The sequence below is a fragment of the Nycticebus coucang genome, chromosome 21, assembly GCF_027406575.1.
Source record: "Nycticebus coucang isolate mNycCou1 chromosome 21, mNycCou1.pri, whole genome shotgun sequence".
Classification (NCBI taxonomy): Eukaryota; Metazoa; Chordata; class Mammalia; order Primates; family Lorisidae; genus Nycticebus; species Nycticebus coucang.
This window is the reverse complement of record NC_069800.1, coordinates 40,613,492-40,629,506: the sequence shown is the minus strand read 5'-3', so window position 1 is coordinate 40,629,506 and position 16,015 is coordinate 40,613,492. Positions and strand designations below refer to the sequence as shown.

Here is a 16,015-nt window from a genome sequence, read left to right as displayed (position 1 = left end):
TGGGTTCAAACCCGGCCCCAGCCAAACTGCAACCAAAAAATAGCCGGGTGTTGTGGCGGGCGCCTGTAGTCCCAGCTACTCGGGAGGCTGAGGCAAGAGAATCGCTTAAGCCCAGGAGTTGGAGGTTGCTGTGAGCTGTGTGATGCCACGGCACTCTACTGAGGGCCATAAAGTGAGACTCTGTCTCTACAAAAAAAAAAAAAAAGAAAAGAAAATCTCTAGTATCCTTAATCAGAAATGATAAAGGGAAAATAACAACTGATGCCACAGAAATACAAGAGATTATCTTGTATCTCTGAATAGCTCTGAATACTTCCAGAAACTCTATGCCCAGAAATTTGACAATGTGAAGGAAATGGATCAATATTTGGAATCACACCCTCTCCCTAGACTTAGCCAGGAAGATAAAGAGCTCCTGAACGACCACTTTCAAGCACTGTGATCAAAGAAATGATAAAAAATCTCCCAACAAAAAAATGCCCTGGTCTGAATGGCTTCACACCAGAATTCTATCAAACCTTCACAGAAGAGCTTATTCCCATACTGCAGAAATTATTCCTAAAAATTGAGAAGGAAGGAATCTTCCCCAAAACGTTCTATGAAGCAAACATCACCCTGATACCAAAACCAGGAAAAGACCCAACTAACAAGGAGAAATTCAGACCAATTTCACTAATGAATAAAGATGCAAAAATTCTCAAAAAATCCTCTCAAAAATTCTCTCAAAATCCTAGCCAATAGATTACAGCTGATCATTAAAAAAGTCATACATCATGATCAAGTAGGTTTCATCCCAGGGATGCAAGGCTGGTTTAACATATGCAAGTCCATAAACGTTATCCACCATATCAACAGAAGCAAAAACAAAGACCATATTATCTTTTCAATAGATGCAGAAAAAGCATTCGATAAAATCCAACATCCTTTTCTTTAGAACACTGAAGAGTATAGGCATACGTGGCACATTTTTTAAACTGATTGAAGCTATCTACGACAAACTCACAGCTAATATCTTACTGAATGGAGTAAAACTGAAAGCTTTCCACTTAGAACTGGAACCAGACAAGGTTGCCCTCTGTCACCATTACCATTCAACATAGTGCTGGAAGTTCTAGCCAGTACAATTAGGCAAGACAAGGAAATAAAGGGCATCCAAATGGCAGCAGAGAAGGTCAAACTCTCCCTCTTTGCTGATGATATGATCTTATACTAACAGAATCCCAAAGACTCAAGACTCCTGGAAGTCATCAAAAAATACAGTAATGTCTCAGGATATAAAATCAATGTCCACAAGTGAGTAGCCTTTGTATAGGCCTATAACAGTCAAGATGAGAGGCTAATTAAGGACACAACTCCCTTCACCACACCTTCAAAGAAAATGAAATACCTAGGAATATACCTAACAAAAGAGGTGAAGGACCTCTATAAAGAAAATATGGGGCAGCACCTGTGGCTCAGTGAGTAGGGCGCTGGCCCCATATGCCGAGGATGGCGGGTTCAAACTCAGCCCCGGCCAAACTGCGACAAAAAATAGCAAGGCATTGTGGCGGGTGCCTGTGGTCCCAGCTACTCAGGAGGCTGAGGCAAGAGAATCGCCTAAGCCCAGGAGTTGGAGGTTGCTGTGAGCTGTGACACCACAGGACTCTACCAAGGGCGACAAAGTGAGACTCTGTCCCTAAAAAAAAATAGAAAGAAAAGAAAATTATGAAACCTTAAGAAAGGAAATAGCAGAGGATATTAACAAATGGAAGAACATACCATGCTCATAGCTGGGAAGAATCAACACTGTTAAAATGTCTATACTTCCCAAAGCAATCTACAATTCAATGCCATCTCTATTAAAATACCAACATTGTACTTTCAAGACTTGGAAAAAATGATTCTACGTTTTATATGGAACCAGAAAAAACCCCGTATAGCTAAGGCAGTTCTTAGTAATAAAAACAAAGCTGGCTCAGCACCTGTGGCTCAAGCCGCTAAGGTGCCAGCCACATATACCTGAGCTGGCGGGTTCAAATCCAGCCCGGGCCTGCCAAATAACAATGACAGCTGCAACCAAAAAACAGCCAGGCATTGTGGCAGGTGCCTGTAATCCCAGCTACTTGGGAGGCAGAGGCAGGAGAATCACTTGAGCCCAGGAGTTGGAGGTTGCTGTGAGCTGTAATGCCACAGCACTCTACCCAGTGTGACAGCTTGAGGCTCTGTCTCAAAAAAAAAAAAAAAAACAACAAGGCTGAGGGCATCAGCGTACCAGATTTTAGGCTATATACTACAAGGCCATAGTAGTCAAGACTGCATGGTACTGGCACAAAAATAGAGACATAGACATTTGGAATCAAATAGAAAACCAGGAAATGAAACTAACATCTTACAACCACCTAATCTTCGATAAACCAATATACACTGGGGAACATACACTGGGGGAAAGACTCCCTATTCAATAAATGGTGCTGGGAGAACTGGATATCCACATGTAAAAAACTGAAACTGGACCCACACCTTTCTCCACTCACAAAAATTGATTCAAGATGGATCAATTTAAGACATGAAATGATAAAAATCTTCAAAGAAAGCATAGGAAAAATACTGGAAGATATCAGCCTGCGGAAAGACTTCATGAAGAAGACTGCCGTGGCAACTGCAACAACAACAAAAATAAACAAATGGGACTTAATTAAACTGAAAAGCTTCTGTGCAGCTAAGGAGACAACAACCAAAGCAAATAGACAACAACCAAAGCAACCTACACAATGGGAAAGGATATTTGCATATTTTGAATCAGACAAAAGCTTGATAACTAGGATCTACAGAAAACTCAAATTAATAAACATGACAAAAGCCAACAATCCCATATATCAATGGGGAAGAGAGATGAATAGAACCTTCCCTAAAGAAGACAGACAAATGGCTAGCAAACATGAAAGAATGCTCATCATCTCTGAATATTAGAGAAATGCAAATCAAAACCACCCTGAGATATCATCTAACCCCAGCGAGAATGGCCCACATCACAAAATCTCAAAACTGTGGATTCAAGCCTGGTCCCCTATACCAGGGGTGGTGGGTTCAAGCCTGCCCCTGGCCAAAAACTGAAAAAAAGAAAAAAAAAAAAAAAAAAACTCAAAGAACTCTAGCTAGGCCTCCCATTTGATCCTGCAATCCCATTACTGGGCATCTATCCAGAAGGAAAAAAATCCTTTAATCATAAGGACACTTGCACTACACTGTTTACTGTAGTTCAATTTATAATTGCCAAAATGTGGAAACAGCCTAAATACCCACCAACCCAGGAATGGATTAACAAGCTGTGGTATATGTATACCATGGAATACTATTCAGCCATTAAAAAAAATGGAGACTTGGCTTGGCACCTGTGGCTCAAGCGGCTAAGGCGCCAGCCACATATACCTGAGCTGGCAGGTTCAAGTCCAGCCTGGGCCCGCCAAACAACAATGATGGCTGCAACCAAAAAATAGCTGGGCGGTGTGGTGGGCACCTGTAGTCCCAGCTACTTGGGAGGCAGAGGCAGTAGAATTGCTTGAGCCCCAGGACTTGGAGGTTGCTGTGAGCTGTGATGCCACAGCACACTACCCAGGGCAACATCTTGAGGCTCTGTCTCAAAAAAAAAAAAAAAAAAAAAATGGAGACTTTACATCCTTTGTATAAACCTGGATGGAAGTGGAACACATTATTCTCAGTAAAGCATCACAAGAATGGAGAAGCATGAATCCTATGTATTCAATTTTGATAGACATGACAATTAATGACACGGTGGGAGGTGAGGGAAGGGGAAAGCAGAGGCAGAGAGAAGGAGGGAGGGAGCTGGGGGAAAGGAAGAGCAGAGAGAGGGAAGGAGGGAGGGGGTGGGGTCTCAGTGTGTGACACACCTTTTGGGGGCAAGGCACAATTGTAACAGGGACTTTACCTAACAAATGCAATCAGTGTAACCTGGTTTCTTGTACCCTCAATGAATCCCCAACAATAAAAAAAAAAAAATTATCACCCAAATGTGAAACCTTAAAAGATAAATAAATAAATAAATAAATAAAAGCTCTCTATATGGCTTTTTATGTCCTGGCCCCACTTTCTCCTACAAGTCCCATCTAAATATCCCCTTCCCATTTCTACACAAAAATCATTCTAAAACACTTGCTATTTTCTATTTCTACACTGGCTGTTCCTCTGCTAGGAATACACTCCATCCCACCTATTGTCTACCTGGCAAACTCCTATTCATCCTTCAAAGCCCATTTCAAATACCACTGCTCCTGAGACAGCTTCCTTTACCTGCATTCCACTGTGATACTTACATACCTTATATATGTGTGTATGGTAGCATTTATTTATACACCTGTCTCCCTGAGCAGTCTATGCATTCTAAGTTCAAGGTCTATACCCAGAATAACTTATTTCTGAACCTCAGAAACCTCACTCAGGAGTTACAGGGGGCCTCGTTAACAGAGTCATCAGCCAAATACCTGCAGATACAAGTCTGCACAGAGAAATCATTCTTTTTCTTTTTTTTTTTTTTTGAGACAGAGTCTCACTTTGTCACCCTTGGTAGAGTGCCACGGCATCATAGCTCACAGCAACCTCAAACTCTTGGACTTAAGCGATTCTCTTGCCTCAGCCTCCCCAGTAGCTGGGATTATAGGCACTCACCACAATACCTAGCTATTTTTAGAGGCAGGGCCTTGCTCTTGCTCAGGCTGGTCTTGAACCTGTGAGCTCAGGCAATCCACCCACCTTGGCCTCCCAGAGTGCTAGGATTACAGGTGTGAGTAACCTCGCCTTGCCCAGAGAAGCCATTCTAACATGAAAACATTCACTAATGAGCTAGAAGGAACCTCAAGACAAACCCCCTCCTCGCCTTTCACCACCATCTGCACGTGTAAGCTTTATGAAGCAGCTGCTCTCAGATCACACAGGACAAATACAAAACAAAATGACTCCAAGGCAAAAATGTACGATTTCATGAAGTCATGAAAGTGATGTTAGATATCTACAGATAATACCATTTGCAAAGGAGGGCCTGGCAGAGGGACAGGAAGATACTCAAGAGAAAGAAACTCAACAATGATGATCACAGGATTGATACCTTCAAAGAAGATTATTTGAAAATCTGAGGATTAAAAGCAAGTGGCAAAACTGAGGAAGCCCTTCACCATTTCTGCCAAAGAGAACTTCTTTATGACCATACTGGAAGACGAACAAAGTAAGACACTATCCAAAAAAAAAAAAAGATGGCCAGGTATGGTGGCTCACACCTGTAATCCTAGCACTCTGGGAAAGTGAGGCGGATAGTTTGCTTGAGCTCAGGAGTTCAAGATCAGCTTGAGCAAGAGTAAGACCCCATTTCTACTAAAAATAGAAAAATTAGCTAGGCATCATGGTGGGCGCCTGTAGTCCCAGCTACTTGGGAAGCTGAGGCAGGAGGATCGTTTAAGCCCAAGAGCTTGAGTTTGCTGTGAGTTATGATGACGCCACAGCACTCTACCCACAGCAACAGAGTGAGACTATCTCAAAATAATAATAATAATAATATAAAGACAGCCAATATCTTTTCCTCCATCCTAGTGCCAAGGCCCAGACCAACTCTGTCAGACTAGATCCCAGCTGGGGGCCTCCGTGCCCCTTTGAGTAACTCACTGGTCCTGAGCAGTCAGAAGCACCAAGGCCACAGACCACTGTGCCCCTGCCTACCCGCCGTCCACCTGGGGAGAAGGGAGTGGGAGAGCACATACTTGTAGACAGCGCTGTCCTTCTTGGGGCTGTGCTGTGGCAGGAGGTTGTGGGAGTACTGGTGCACACCTAGGTCGTATAGTGAAGGGAAATCCTTGCCACAGAGGTGGCAGCGGTAGCTCAGCTCCTCCTGGTGGCTCTTGATGTGCTCCAGAAATGTGTCGAGCTTTGGGAATGTCTGGGCACAGCTCTTGACCACACACTTGTATACCTTGGGGGGAAAAAGGCAGGTGATAGGAAGCAGGAGAGCTACCCCTGCTGTGGCATGGCCTAGGACATTGCTGGAGGACCCCAACATTGTTCCCCCTGCTCCCCTGCTGCTGGAGGCCTGTTTTTTTTTAATTCTTTATTAAATAATAACTGTGTACATTTACGCATTTATGGGATACAATATGCTGATTTGATATACCACGTGGAATGATTACATCTAACTGATTAACATAACCATTTCCTTGCTTACTTATTTGTTGTGATAAAAACATTCATACTCTATTCTTCATAGTATAGAAATGGAGCTCTGGTTTTATTGTGATGATTCTCTCCTCCCAGCCAGTGACAATGGCCCCTTTACCCTCCCCTCAGGCTCTGTGTAGCATGGGTATATATATATATATATATTTTTTTTTTTTTTTGAGACAGAGTCTCAAGCTGTCGCCCTGGGTAGAATGCCGTGGTATCACAGCTCACAGCAACCTCAAACTCTTGGGCTGAAGCGATTCTCTTGCCTCAGCCTCCTAAGTAGCTGGGACTACAGGCATCTGCCACAATGCCTGGCTATTTTTTTTTTTTTTTTTTGTGGTTTTTGGCCGGGGCTGGGTCTGAACCCGCCACATGGGACCAGCGCCCTACTCCTTGAGCCACAGGCGCCACCATGCCTGGCTATTTTTAAGTTGTAGTTGTCACTGTTGTTTGGTAGGCCCAGGCTGGATTCAAACCCTCCAGCTCCTGTGTATGTGGCTGGTGCCCTACCCACTTGAGCTACGAGCTACAGCACCAAGCCATTTTTTTTTTGAGACAGAGTCTCACTATGTTGCCCTCGGTAGAGTGCCTTAGTGTCACAGCTCACAGCAACCTCAGACTCTTGGGCTTAAGCAATTCTCCTGCCTCAGCTTCCCAAGTAGCTGGGACTACAGATGCACGCCATAATGCCTGGCTATTATTTTTGGTTATAGTTGTCAATGTAGTTTGGCAGGCCCGGGCTGGATTCAAATCTGCCACCTCCAGTGTATGAAGCTGGAGCCCTAGCCACTGAGCTACAAGCGGCGAGCCAATATATTTAGAAAAATTATCCAAGACCTGGTGACAAAATGATTGCGAGGCTTTTTAATGTCATACTAGAGGAGCGGCTCTCAAACTTGAGAGGGCATCAGAACCACAGATTGCTGAGTGCCACCCCTGGAGTATCTGATTCAGCAGATCTGGGTGGTCTGAAAATGTGCCTTCCTAACAAGGAATAATCAGGTGATGATGCTGCAGCTGGCCTGGGGACCTCACTTTTGAGAACTGCTTTTTACTAAGCCTACTTAGGCTCATCTCACTTTCTGGGGATGAAGTAAAATTAAATGCTAACTTACAAAAACCTGATCCAAAGCATTGATTTTTGTCAGCTAGAGAAGATAACCCCAAAAGTCATGGGCTTTGCTATCTTGTAGGATTTTTAACCTGATTGTATTTAACTTCGCAATCTGACTTCAGTATTCCTTTATTTCACTGACGGTTACTAGGTATAGATATCAGCATCTCAAATCCTCTTTTGAACCAGGTTTGTCATCCTTCCAGTTCCCTCATCACTGTATTAAGTAAAATTCTGATTCATGTTCAAGTCTCATCTGTATTGTTTTATTTATTTATTTATTTATTTTTTTTTTTAGAGACAGTCTCACTTTATCGACCTCAGTAGAGTGCTGTGGTGTCATAGCTCTCAGCAACCTCCAACTCCTGAGCTTAGGTGATTCTCTTATCTCAGCCTCCCGAGTAGCTGGGACTAAAGGCGCCCGCCACAACACCCAGCTATTTTTTTTTTTGTAGAGACAGAGTTTCACTTTATTGCCCTCGGTAGAGTGCCGTGGCATCACACGGCTCACAGCAACCTCCAACTCCTGGGCTTAAGCAATTCTCTTGCCTCAGCCTCCCGAGTAGCCGGGACTACAGGCGCCTGCCACAACACCCAGCTATTTTTTGTTGCAGTTTGGCCAGGGCTAGGTTCGAACCCGCCACCCTTGGTATATGGGGCCAGAGCCCTACCCCCTGAGCCACATGTGCCGCCCATCTGTATTGTTTTTAACATTTTGAAAATTATACTTTGATAAGGAACACATACTGCTGCTTGCCTACACAGTGTCACACATTCTTTGTTCCCAACGAAGTGAACCCTGATTTGCTCAAGGTAGCAACATGCCAAGTTACAACACTTGATTGCCCTGGCCCCTTACATCTAGCTCAGCCATGTGACTCCTTTCTAGCCAATGACACACAGGCAGTAGTCTTTGGGGATGACAGAATGCAAAGGCAAAATCTTCCTTGGAGAAATTCTCTCTGCTTTTTACATTTGTCTTGACTGGAATACAGATGCAGTGGATGGTGATACAGCAGCCAATCTGCAACCTTGAGGATGACTGCCATAAGCAAAGGATGGCGGAGCAGAAAGCCAGAAGCAGCCTGAGTCTATAATGACATATCTGACCCACTATACAAGCCTAACACTGACTTTTTTTGATGTGAGAGAAATAAAACTCTATTAAGCCAGTTTTCTACTATGGGCAGGATAATAAAACATTCCTAAATGATAAAGCACCTGCACAGGCTCTGACCAACAGTAGATCCATGGAGTGTTTCTAGGGAATGTTTCTTGGCTGCTAAAAAAGACATAGAAGGCTCAGCATCCATAGTTCAGTGGTTAGGGCACTGGCCATGTACACCAGGGCTGGTGGGTTCAAACCTGGCCTGGACCTGCTAAACAAACAACAACAACAACAAAAATAGCCTGGCTTGGCACCCATAGCTTAGTGGTTAGGGCACTGGCCATATACACTGGGGCTGGTGGGTTCAAACCCGGCCTGGGCCTGCTATAAACAAAAAAACAATAACAGCTATAACAAAAAAATAGCTGGGCACTGTGGCAAGCGCCTACAGTCCCAGCTACTTGGGAGGCTGAGGCAAGAGAATCGCTTAAGCCCAAGAGTTTGAGGTTGCTGTGAGCTGTGATGTCACAGCACTCTACTGAGGGTGACATAGACTCTGTCTCAAAAAAAAAAAATAGCTGAGTGTTGTGGTGGGCGCCTGTAGTTCCAGCTACTAGGGAAGCTGAGGCAAGAGAATTGCTTGAGCCCAAGAGTTTGAGGTTGTTGTGAGCTATAATGGAACAGCATTCTACAGAAGCTGACAAAGTGAGCCTCTGTCTCAAAAAAAAAAAAAAAAAAAAAAAAGACATAGAAAAGATAACCCCCTGGGCAGCGCCTGTGGCTCAAAGGGGTAGGGCGCTGGTCCCATATGCCGGAGGTGGCGGGTTCAAACCCAGCCCCGGCCAAAAACCACAAAAAAAAAAAAAAAAGAAAGAAAAGATAACCCCCCCCCCTTTTTTTTTTTTTGCAGTTTTTTTTTTTTTTGGCTGGGGCTGGGTTTGAACCCACCACCTCCGGCATATGAGGTCGGCGCCCTACCCCTTTGAGCCACAGGCGCTGCCCAGATAACCCCTTTTTGGTCATGGTGTTTGGATTGCTGCCTGGAAAGAGTGACCACCATCCCAGGACCACAGGGTGAACCATCAGTAAAGGACAAGGCAGACCTGAGACAGCAGAGACCAGAGCTAGAAAGACACAGGGTACCGGATGCTGGGTTGAGTCAGCTGTCTCAGGCTTGGGGGTTCCCTATCTTGGGTCTCTTGTTAGGTGAGATGATAAACTTCCTAATTATTTAAGCCAGTTTGAATCTAAGTTTTCTGTGATTTGTCCCAAGGGTAACCTCTCTTAACTCCATCACCCCTCTGCTAGGAATCTATCCTGAGGAAAAAGAGCTGTGGAAGAAGATTCAATTGACTCTCGCCCCTTTCCAGGCAACATTCAAGACCCCAGCACAGGCAGCAGTTACCCTGGGGAGGTATGGCCCCTTGCCATCTGTACACCGCCCACCTACCTGCTCATTCTTATGCTGGGTCATATGGGACTTGAGTTGAAAGTAGGTGCTGAACTTGCTGGGGCAGAACTGGCACAGGTAGGAGCTGTCAATGAGGACCACCTGCTTGGGCTCCAGCTTGTCTCCCTCATCCTCACCTGCCGTGGGCAAGGCCTGGGGCTGTGGCGCACTTGGCAGGGGCTGGCCTAACCCTATGGAGAAAGCCAGACAAGGAAGCCATTGGGAAGGGCTGAGGAAGGGCTGGGACAAGGAGACACACCATTCAGGACTCACAGAACACCCACTGCATCCCCTTCTGTGTTCACCTGTCATTTACTACGTGCTTGGTGTTGGACTCCATGCTCGAAGTGCTGTGCTCACCTTGGGCTGGTGTGCACTGATACAGCCATTCCTGATGTTAAGGTACTGAAATACTTCCCAGTTAAGAAGCAGCTATTTTTTAATTTTTTTGAGAGAGTCTCACTTTGTCATCCTCAGTAGAGTACTGTCATGTCATAGCTCACAGCAACCTCAAACTCTTGGGCTCAAGAGACATGGGTGGTGCCTGTGGCTCAGTGAGTAGGGCACCAGCCCCATATACCAAGGGTGGCGGGTTCAAACCCAGCCCCGGCCAAATTGCAACAAAAAAATAGCTGGGCATTGTGGTGGGCGCCTGTAGTCCCAGCTACTTGGGAGGCTGAGGCAAGAGAATTGCCTAAGCCCAGGAGTTGGAGGTTGCTGTGAGCTGTGTGATGCCATGGCACACTACCAAGGGTGATAAAGTGAAACTCTGTCTCTACAAAAAAAAAAAGAGAGAGAGAGAGAGATTCTCTTGCCTCAGCCTCCTGAGTAGCTGGGACTACAGGCACCCACCACACTGTCCAGCTATTTTTAGAGATGGATTCTTACTGATGCTGAGGCAGGCAGATTGTCTGAGGTCAGGAGTTTGAGACCAGCCTGAGCAGGAGTGAGACTCCATTTCTAAAACTAGCCTGGCATTGTGGTAGGTGCCTGCAGTCCCAGCTACTAGGGAGGCTGAGGCAAGAGGACCACTTGAGCCCATGAATTTGAGGTTGCTGTGAGCTACGACTCTATCAGGGTGATAGAGTAAGACTCTGTCTCAAAAAATTGAAATGGGGTCTTGCTCTTGCTTGGGCTGGTCTCAAACTCGTGAGCTCAAGCAATCCACCTATCTCTGCTTCCCAGAGTGCTAGGATTACAGGCGTAAGCCATAGCGCCTGACCCTAAGAAGCAGCTATTACCTTCAGCCTTCCCTCTCTAGCCTTCCTCTTGGACACTGCGCAGACCTTTCCATGGTTGTTAAAAATTGTGCACAGCACACTTAGCTGTACTCATGATGCCTCCAGCCTCTTGTTCCAATTATAAGCATCTGTATCCTTCTCCTTCCCTCACTACACCTGTTCCCTCCTTTCCTGACATCAGGGACCTCTGACCTCATCTCTGTTAGGGCCAGTGACCTGGCGCATAGTAGCTCTCCATAAATATCTGCTAAATGGTTGAAACTTGGTACTAGATACTATAAGAGTTTTGAAAAAAATGCAAGAAATGGTTTCTTAAGGAGCTCACAAGAACACAGAGGGCATATAGTAGGGCTAGTTCCAGCAGGAAGTGCTAATGAGACAATCAGATAAAAATGGCCACATGTTGCTCGCAAATCACTCCCTTTGTTAGCTGGCACGTGGCCGGCAGCTCACCTTTGAGGCTGCATGGGAAGGAGTTAGGCTCTGCACTGCACTGTGCAGTAATACAGTGGTCATGACACACATGTGGCTACCAAGAATTTGAAATGTGGACAGTCCAGGCTGGACAAGGTGGTTCACATCTGCAATCGTAGCACTCTGGGAGGCTGAGATGGGTGGATTACCTGAGGTCAGGAGTTTGAGGTCAGCCTGATCAACAGTGAGATCCCACCTTTAAAAATAGCCAGGCATCATGGTGGATACCTGTAGTCCCAGCTCCTCAGGAAGCTAAGGCAAGAGGATAGCTTGAGCCCAGGAATTTGAGGTTGCTGTGAGCTATAATGCCATGGCTACCCAGGGTAACACAGTGAGACTCTGTCTCAAAAAAAAAAAAAAAAAGAAAGAAAAAAAGACACATGGACAATCTAAATCCAGATGTACTATAAATGTATATACACATGGATTTCAAATATTTAGTATTAAAAAGAACATAAAGGGCGGTGCCTGTGGCTCAGTGAGTAGGACACTGCCCCAAATACTAATGGTAATGGGTTCAAACCCAGCCCTGGCCAAACTACAACAAAAAATAGCCGGGCGTTGTGGTGGGCGCCTGTGGTCCTAGCTACTCGGGAGGCTGAGGCAAGAGTATCACTAAGCCCAGGAGTTGGAGGTTGCTATGAGCTGTGATGCCACGGTACTCTACCAAGGACAACAAAGTGAGACTCTGTCTCTAAAAAAAAAACAAACATAAAACTATCTAACAATTTATTTATATTATATATTAAAATGATAATATACTGGGTTAAATAAGATATATCAACAGTCTCCAACCCTTTTGGCACCAGGGACCAGTTTCATGAAAGACAATTTTCTCACGGACTGGGGTAGGGGTGGAAGATGGTTTTAGTACGATTCAAGCACATTACATTTATTGTGTACTTTATTTCTCTTATTACTACATTATAACATAGAACGAAATAATTATACAACTCAGTATAATGCAGAATCAGTGGGAGCCCTGAGCTTGTTTTCCTGCAACTAGATGGTCCCACACTGTATTTGAAGCTGCTCTCTAGTGCTAGCATCACTGCCTCAGTTTCACCTCAGATCATGAGGCATTAAATTCTCATAAGGAGCGCACAACCTAGATCCCTTGCACATGCAGTTTACAGCAGGGTTTGAGTTCCTATAAAAATTTAATGCTGGCATCACCCGTAGCTCAGTGGGTAGGGCATCAGCCACATACACCGAGGCTGGTGGGCTTGAACCCAGCCAGGGCCAGCTAAAATCAACCACGACAACTGCAACAAAAAAATAGCTGGGCATTGTGGCAGGCACCTGTAGCCCCAGCTACTTCAGAGGCTGAGGCAAGAGAATCGCTTCAGCCCAAGAATTTGAGGTTGCTGTGAGTTGTGAGCCACGGCAATCTACTGAGGGCAACACAGTGAGACTCTGTCTCAAAAAAGCAATTTAATGCTGCTGCTGATCCGACAGGAGGCAGAGCCCAGGCAATGATGTGAGTGATGGGAGTGGCTATAAATACAGATGAAGCTTACCTTACCTCCTGCTGTGTGGCCCAGTTCCTAATAGGCCATGGATGGGTAGCAGTTTAACCCCTAGCGGTTGGGGACTGCAGAGATACATGATTAAAATTAATTTCATCCTTTTTTTTTTTTTTTTTGTGGTTTTTGGCCGGGGCTAGGTTTGAACCTACCACCTCCTACATATGGGACCAGCGCCCTACTCCTTGAGCCACAGGCGCCGCCCTAATTTCATCTTTTTATTTGAAAAACTGTGGGTTTTCCTTGGTGTGTATCACACTTTCTGGAGGCAAGACATGATTGCAAGAGGGACTTTACCTAACAATTGCAATCAGTGTAACCTGGCTTATTGTACCCTCAATGAATCCCCAACAATAAAAAAAAATAAAGAAAGAAAAAAAAAATAGCCGGGCGTTATGGCGGGCACCTGTAGTCCCAGATACTTGGGAAGCTGAGGCAAGAGAACTACTTAAGCCCAAGAGTTGGAGGTTGCTGTGAGCTGTGATGCCACAGCACTCTACCGAGGGTGACATAGATGAGACTCTATCTCAAACATTAAAAAAAGCCTCCAAAATAAAACCTTGAGTTTATAAAAAAAAAGAAAAGAAAAACTGTGGGGTTTTTTTTTTTTTTTGAGACAGAGTTTCATTCTGTCACCCAGGCTAAAGTGCCATGGCCTCAGCCCAGTTCACAGCAACCTCAACCTGCTGTGCTCAAGTGATCCTCCTGCCTCAGCCTCCCAAGAAGCTGAGACTGTAGGTGCTTGCCATGGTGCTTGACTGATTTTTCTATTTTTAGAAGAGACACTCAGGCTGGGTGCCAAACTCCTGAGCTCAAGCAGTCCTCCCACCTTGGCATCCCAGACTATGAGGATCACAGGGATGAGCCACTGCACCTGGCCATAAAAATTGAAAATTTTAAATTGGCTCAGCGCCTATGGCTCAAGCGGCTAAGGCGCCAGCTACATACACCTGAGCTGGCGGGTTTGAATCCAGCCTGGGCCCGCCAAACAACAACGGCTGCAACCAAAAAATAGCCAGGCGTTGTGGCAGGCGCCTGTACTCCCAGCTACTTGGGAGGCAGAGACAAGAGGATCGCTTGAGCCCAGGAGTTGGAAGTTGCGGTGAGCTGTGATGCTACGGCACTCTACCCAGGGCGAAAGCTTGAGGCTCTGTCTCAAAAAAAAAAAGAAAAGAAAAGAAAATTTTAAATTGTATATATTGCTCATACTATGTTTTTATTGACCAGCACTGCTCTAAACCTAATAAGTCCTCAACCCCCACACAAGAGAGAAACTAAACTATATTAGCAACAGGATCATTAGCTCAGGGCCAAAAGATGGCTTAGGTGAGAATACCACAATGCAGAAGGGGCTCTAGAGACCAACAGCCCATGGAGGTCAAATAAGTTTCACCTCTTGATCAACTACAGTGACTGCCTGGAGCAATATATTGAAAATAAATTCTGAGATGAAATCCAGGACCAGAAAAAAAAAAACAAGAAAGAAAGAAAAAGAAAAGAAAAAAGATAGGTGATTGATTAGTGATGTCTCCCATGGGTACAGTATTAATGATGTACTGTATTGTGTATCAGTCATCCTTCCTTTCATCCTGTCTTCTATTTTATAGATAAAATAGACTGAAGCCCAGAGTTGTCAGGGAGGTTGCCAGAGGTCACACAGCTAGCAACATTAAGCTGCAAAGCAGCAGAGGAGTAGCAGAGGGGTGGGAAGAGTAGCATTTCTCATTTTTACCCACCTGTGTTTTCCTCGTCTTCTTGCCTGCTGGGGTTCAGGGCCATGACCTGTACAGTCACAGAGTTACGAGAAACGGTGCAACCACTGCGCCCTGGAGGCCACACCTTGTGGGTCTGCATGTGTTTCTTGACATTAGATTTCTGGGCAAAGGCACGACCACATGCAATGCACTGAAAGGGCTTCTCACCAGTGTGGCTGTGGGAAACAAGGCTTGTCAGCATCCTCCTGTGAGAACAGGGACATAGACGCAGCCCAGGTGCTCACAGCTGCCAGCAAGACCCAGAAAGAACATCATCTAGATGCTGCTGGCCACCATTCTGACACCGCAGGGACAAGCCCTCTCGCTAGGCAGGCAGACCAGAGATGGGAAAACCCTGGGCTTTTGATCACACTAGAGAGGTGCTGAATCAACCAATCCTGAAGCGAACCTTTTCTCTGACCACCTCATATTGTGAAAGAAAACATTTCCTAATTGTTTAAGCCCATTTTAATGATACTCTGTTATCTGAAGGAGAAAATATCCTAGCTATCCCAGCACAGCACTTATACCACAATTTAACATTTTTTTCAAATCAACTCACTTTTCTATTTTTTTTATTTTTCTTTTTTTGAGACAGAGTCTCACTTTGTCACCCTGAGAAGAGTGCCATGGCATTATAGCTCACAGCAACCTCACACTCTTGTCGCCCTGGGTAGACTGCCGTGGCATCACAGCCCACAACAACCTCAAACCCTTGGGCTTAAGCGATTGTCTTTCCTCAGCCTTCCAAGTAGTTGGGACTATAGGAACCTGCCACAATGCCTGGCTATTTTTTTTTTTTTTTTTTTTTGCCTGGCTATTTTTTTGTTGCAGTTGTCATTGTCGTTTAGCTGGCCCAGGCTGGGTTCAAACCCACCAGGCCTTGGTGCATGTGGCTGGCACCATAACCACTATGCTACGGGTGCCAAGCCTAGCAACCTCAAATTCTTGAACTCAAGTGATTCTCTTGACTCAGCCTCCCCAGCCTCACCAGGGACTACAGGTGCTTGCCACAACACCCAGCTATTTTTAGAGATGGGTTCTCACTCTTACTTAGGCTGGTCTGTAACCTTTGAGCTCAGGCAATCCACCCGCCTTGGCCTCCCAGAGTGCTAGGATTACAGGTGTGAGCCACCACGACCAACCT

The 16,015-nt window shown here is 45.3% G+C and overlaps 1 protein-coding gene across 6 annotated transcripts in view; it reads right to left on the bottom strand.

Moving 5' to 3' along the window:
- The window catches only part of ZNF341 (zinc finger protein 341), a 65,034-nt gene that overhangs the window by 19,057 nt on the left and 29,962 nt on the right, over nucleotides 1-16,015 (bottom strand). For all 6 annotated transcript variants that reach the window (XM_053574617.1, XM_053574613.1, XM_053574614.1 and 3 more), the window contains 3 exons: nucleotides 14,851-15,044; nucleotides 9,874-10,064; nucleotides 5,745-5,953 (listed from right to left, as the gene is read on the bottom strand). In XM_053574617.1, the coding sequence (XP_053430592.1) occupies nucleotides 5,745-5,953; nucleotides 9,874-10,064; nucleotides 14,851-15,044 (594 nt within the window). The remainder of the gene's footprint in view (nucleotides 1-5,744; nucleotides 5,954-9,873; nucleotides 10,065-14,850; nucleotides 15,045-16,015) is intronic.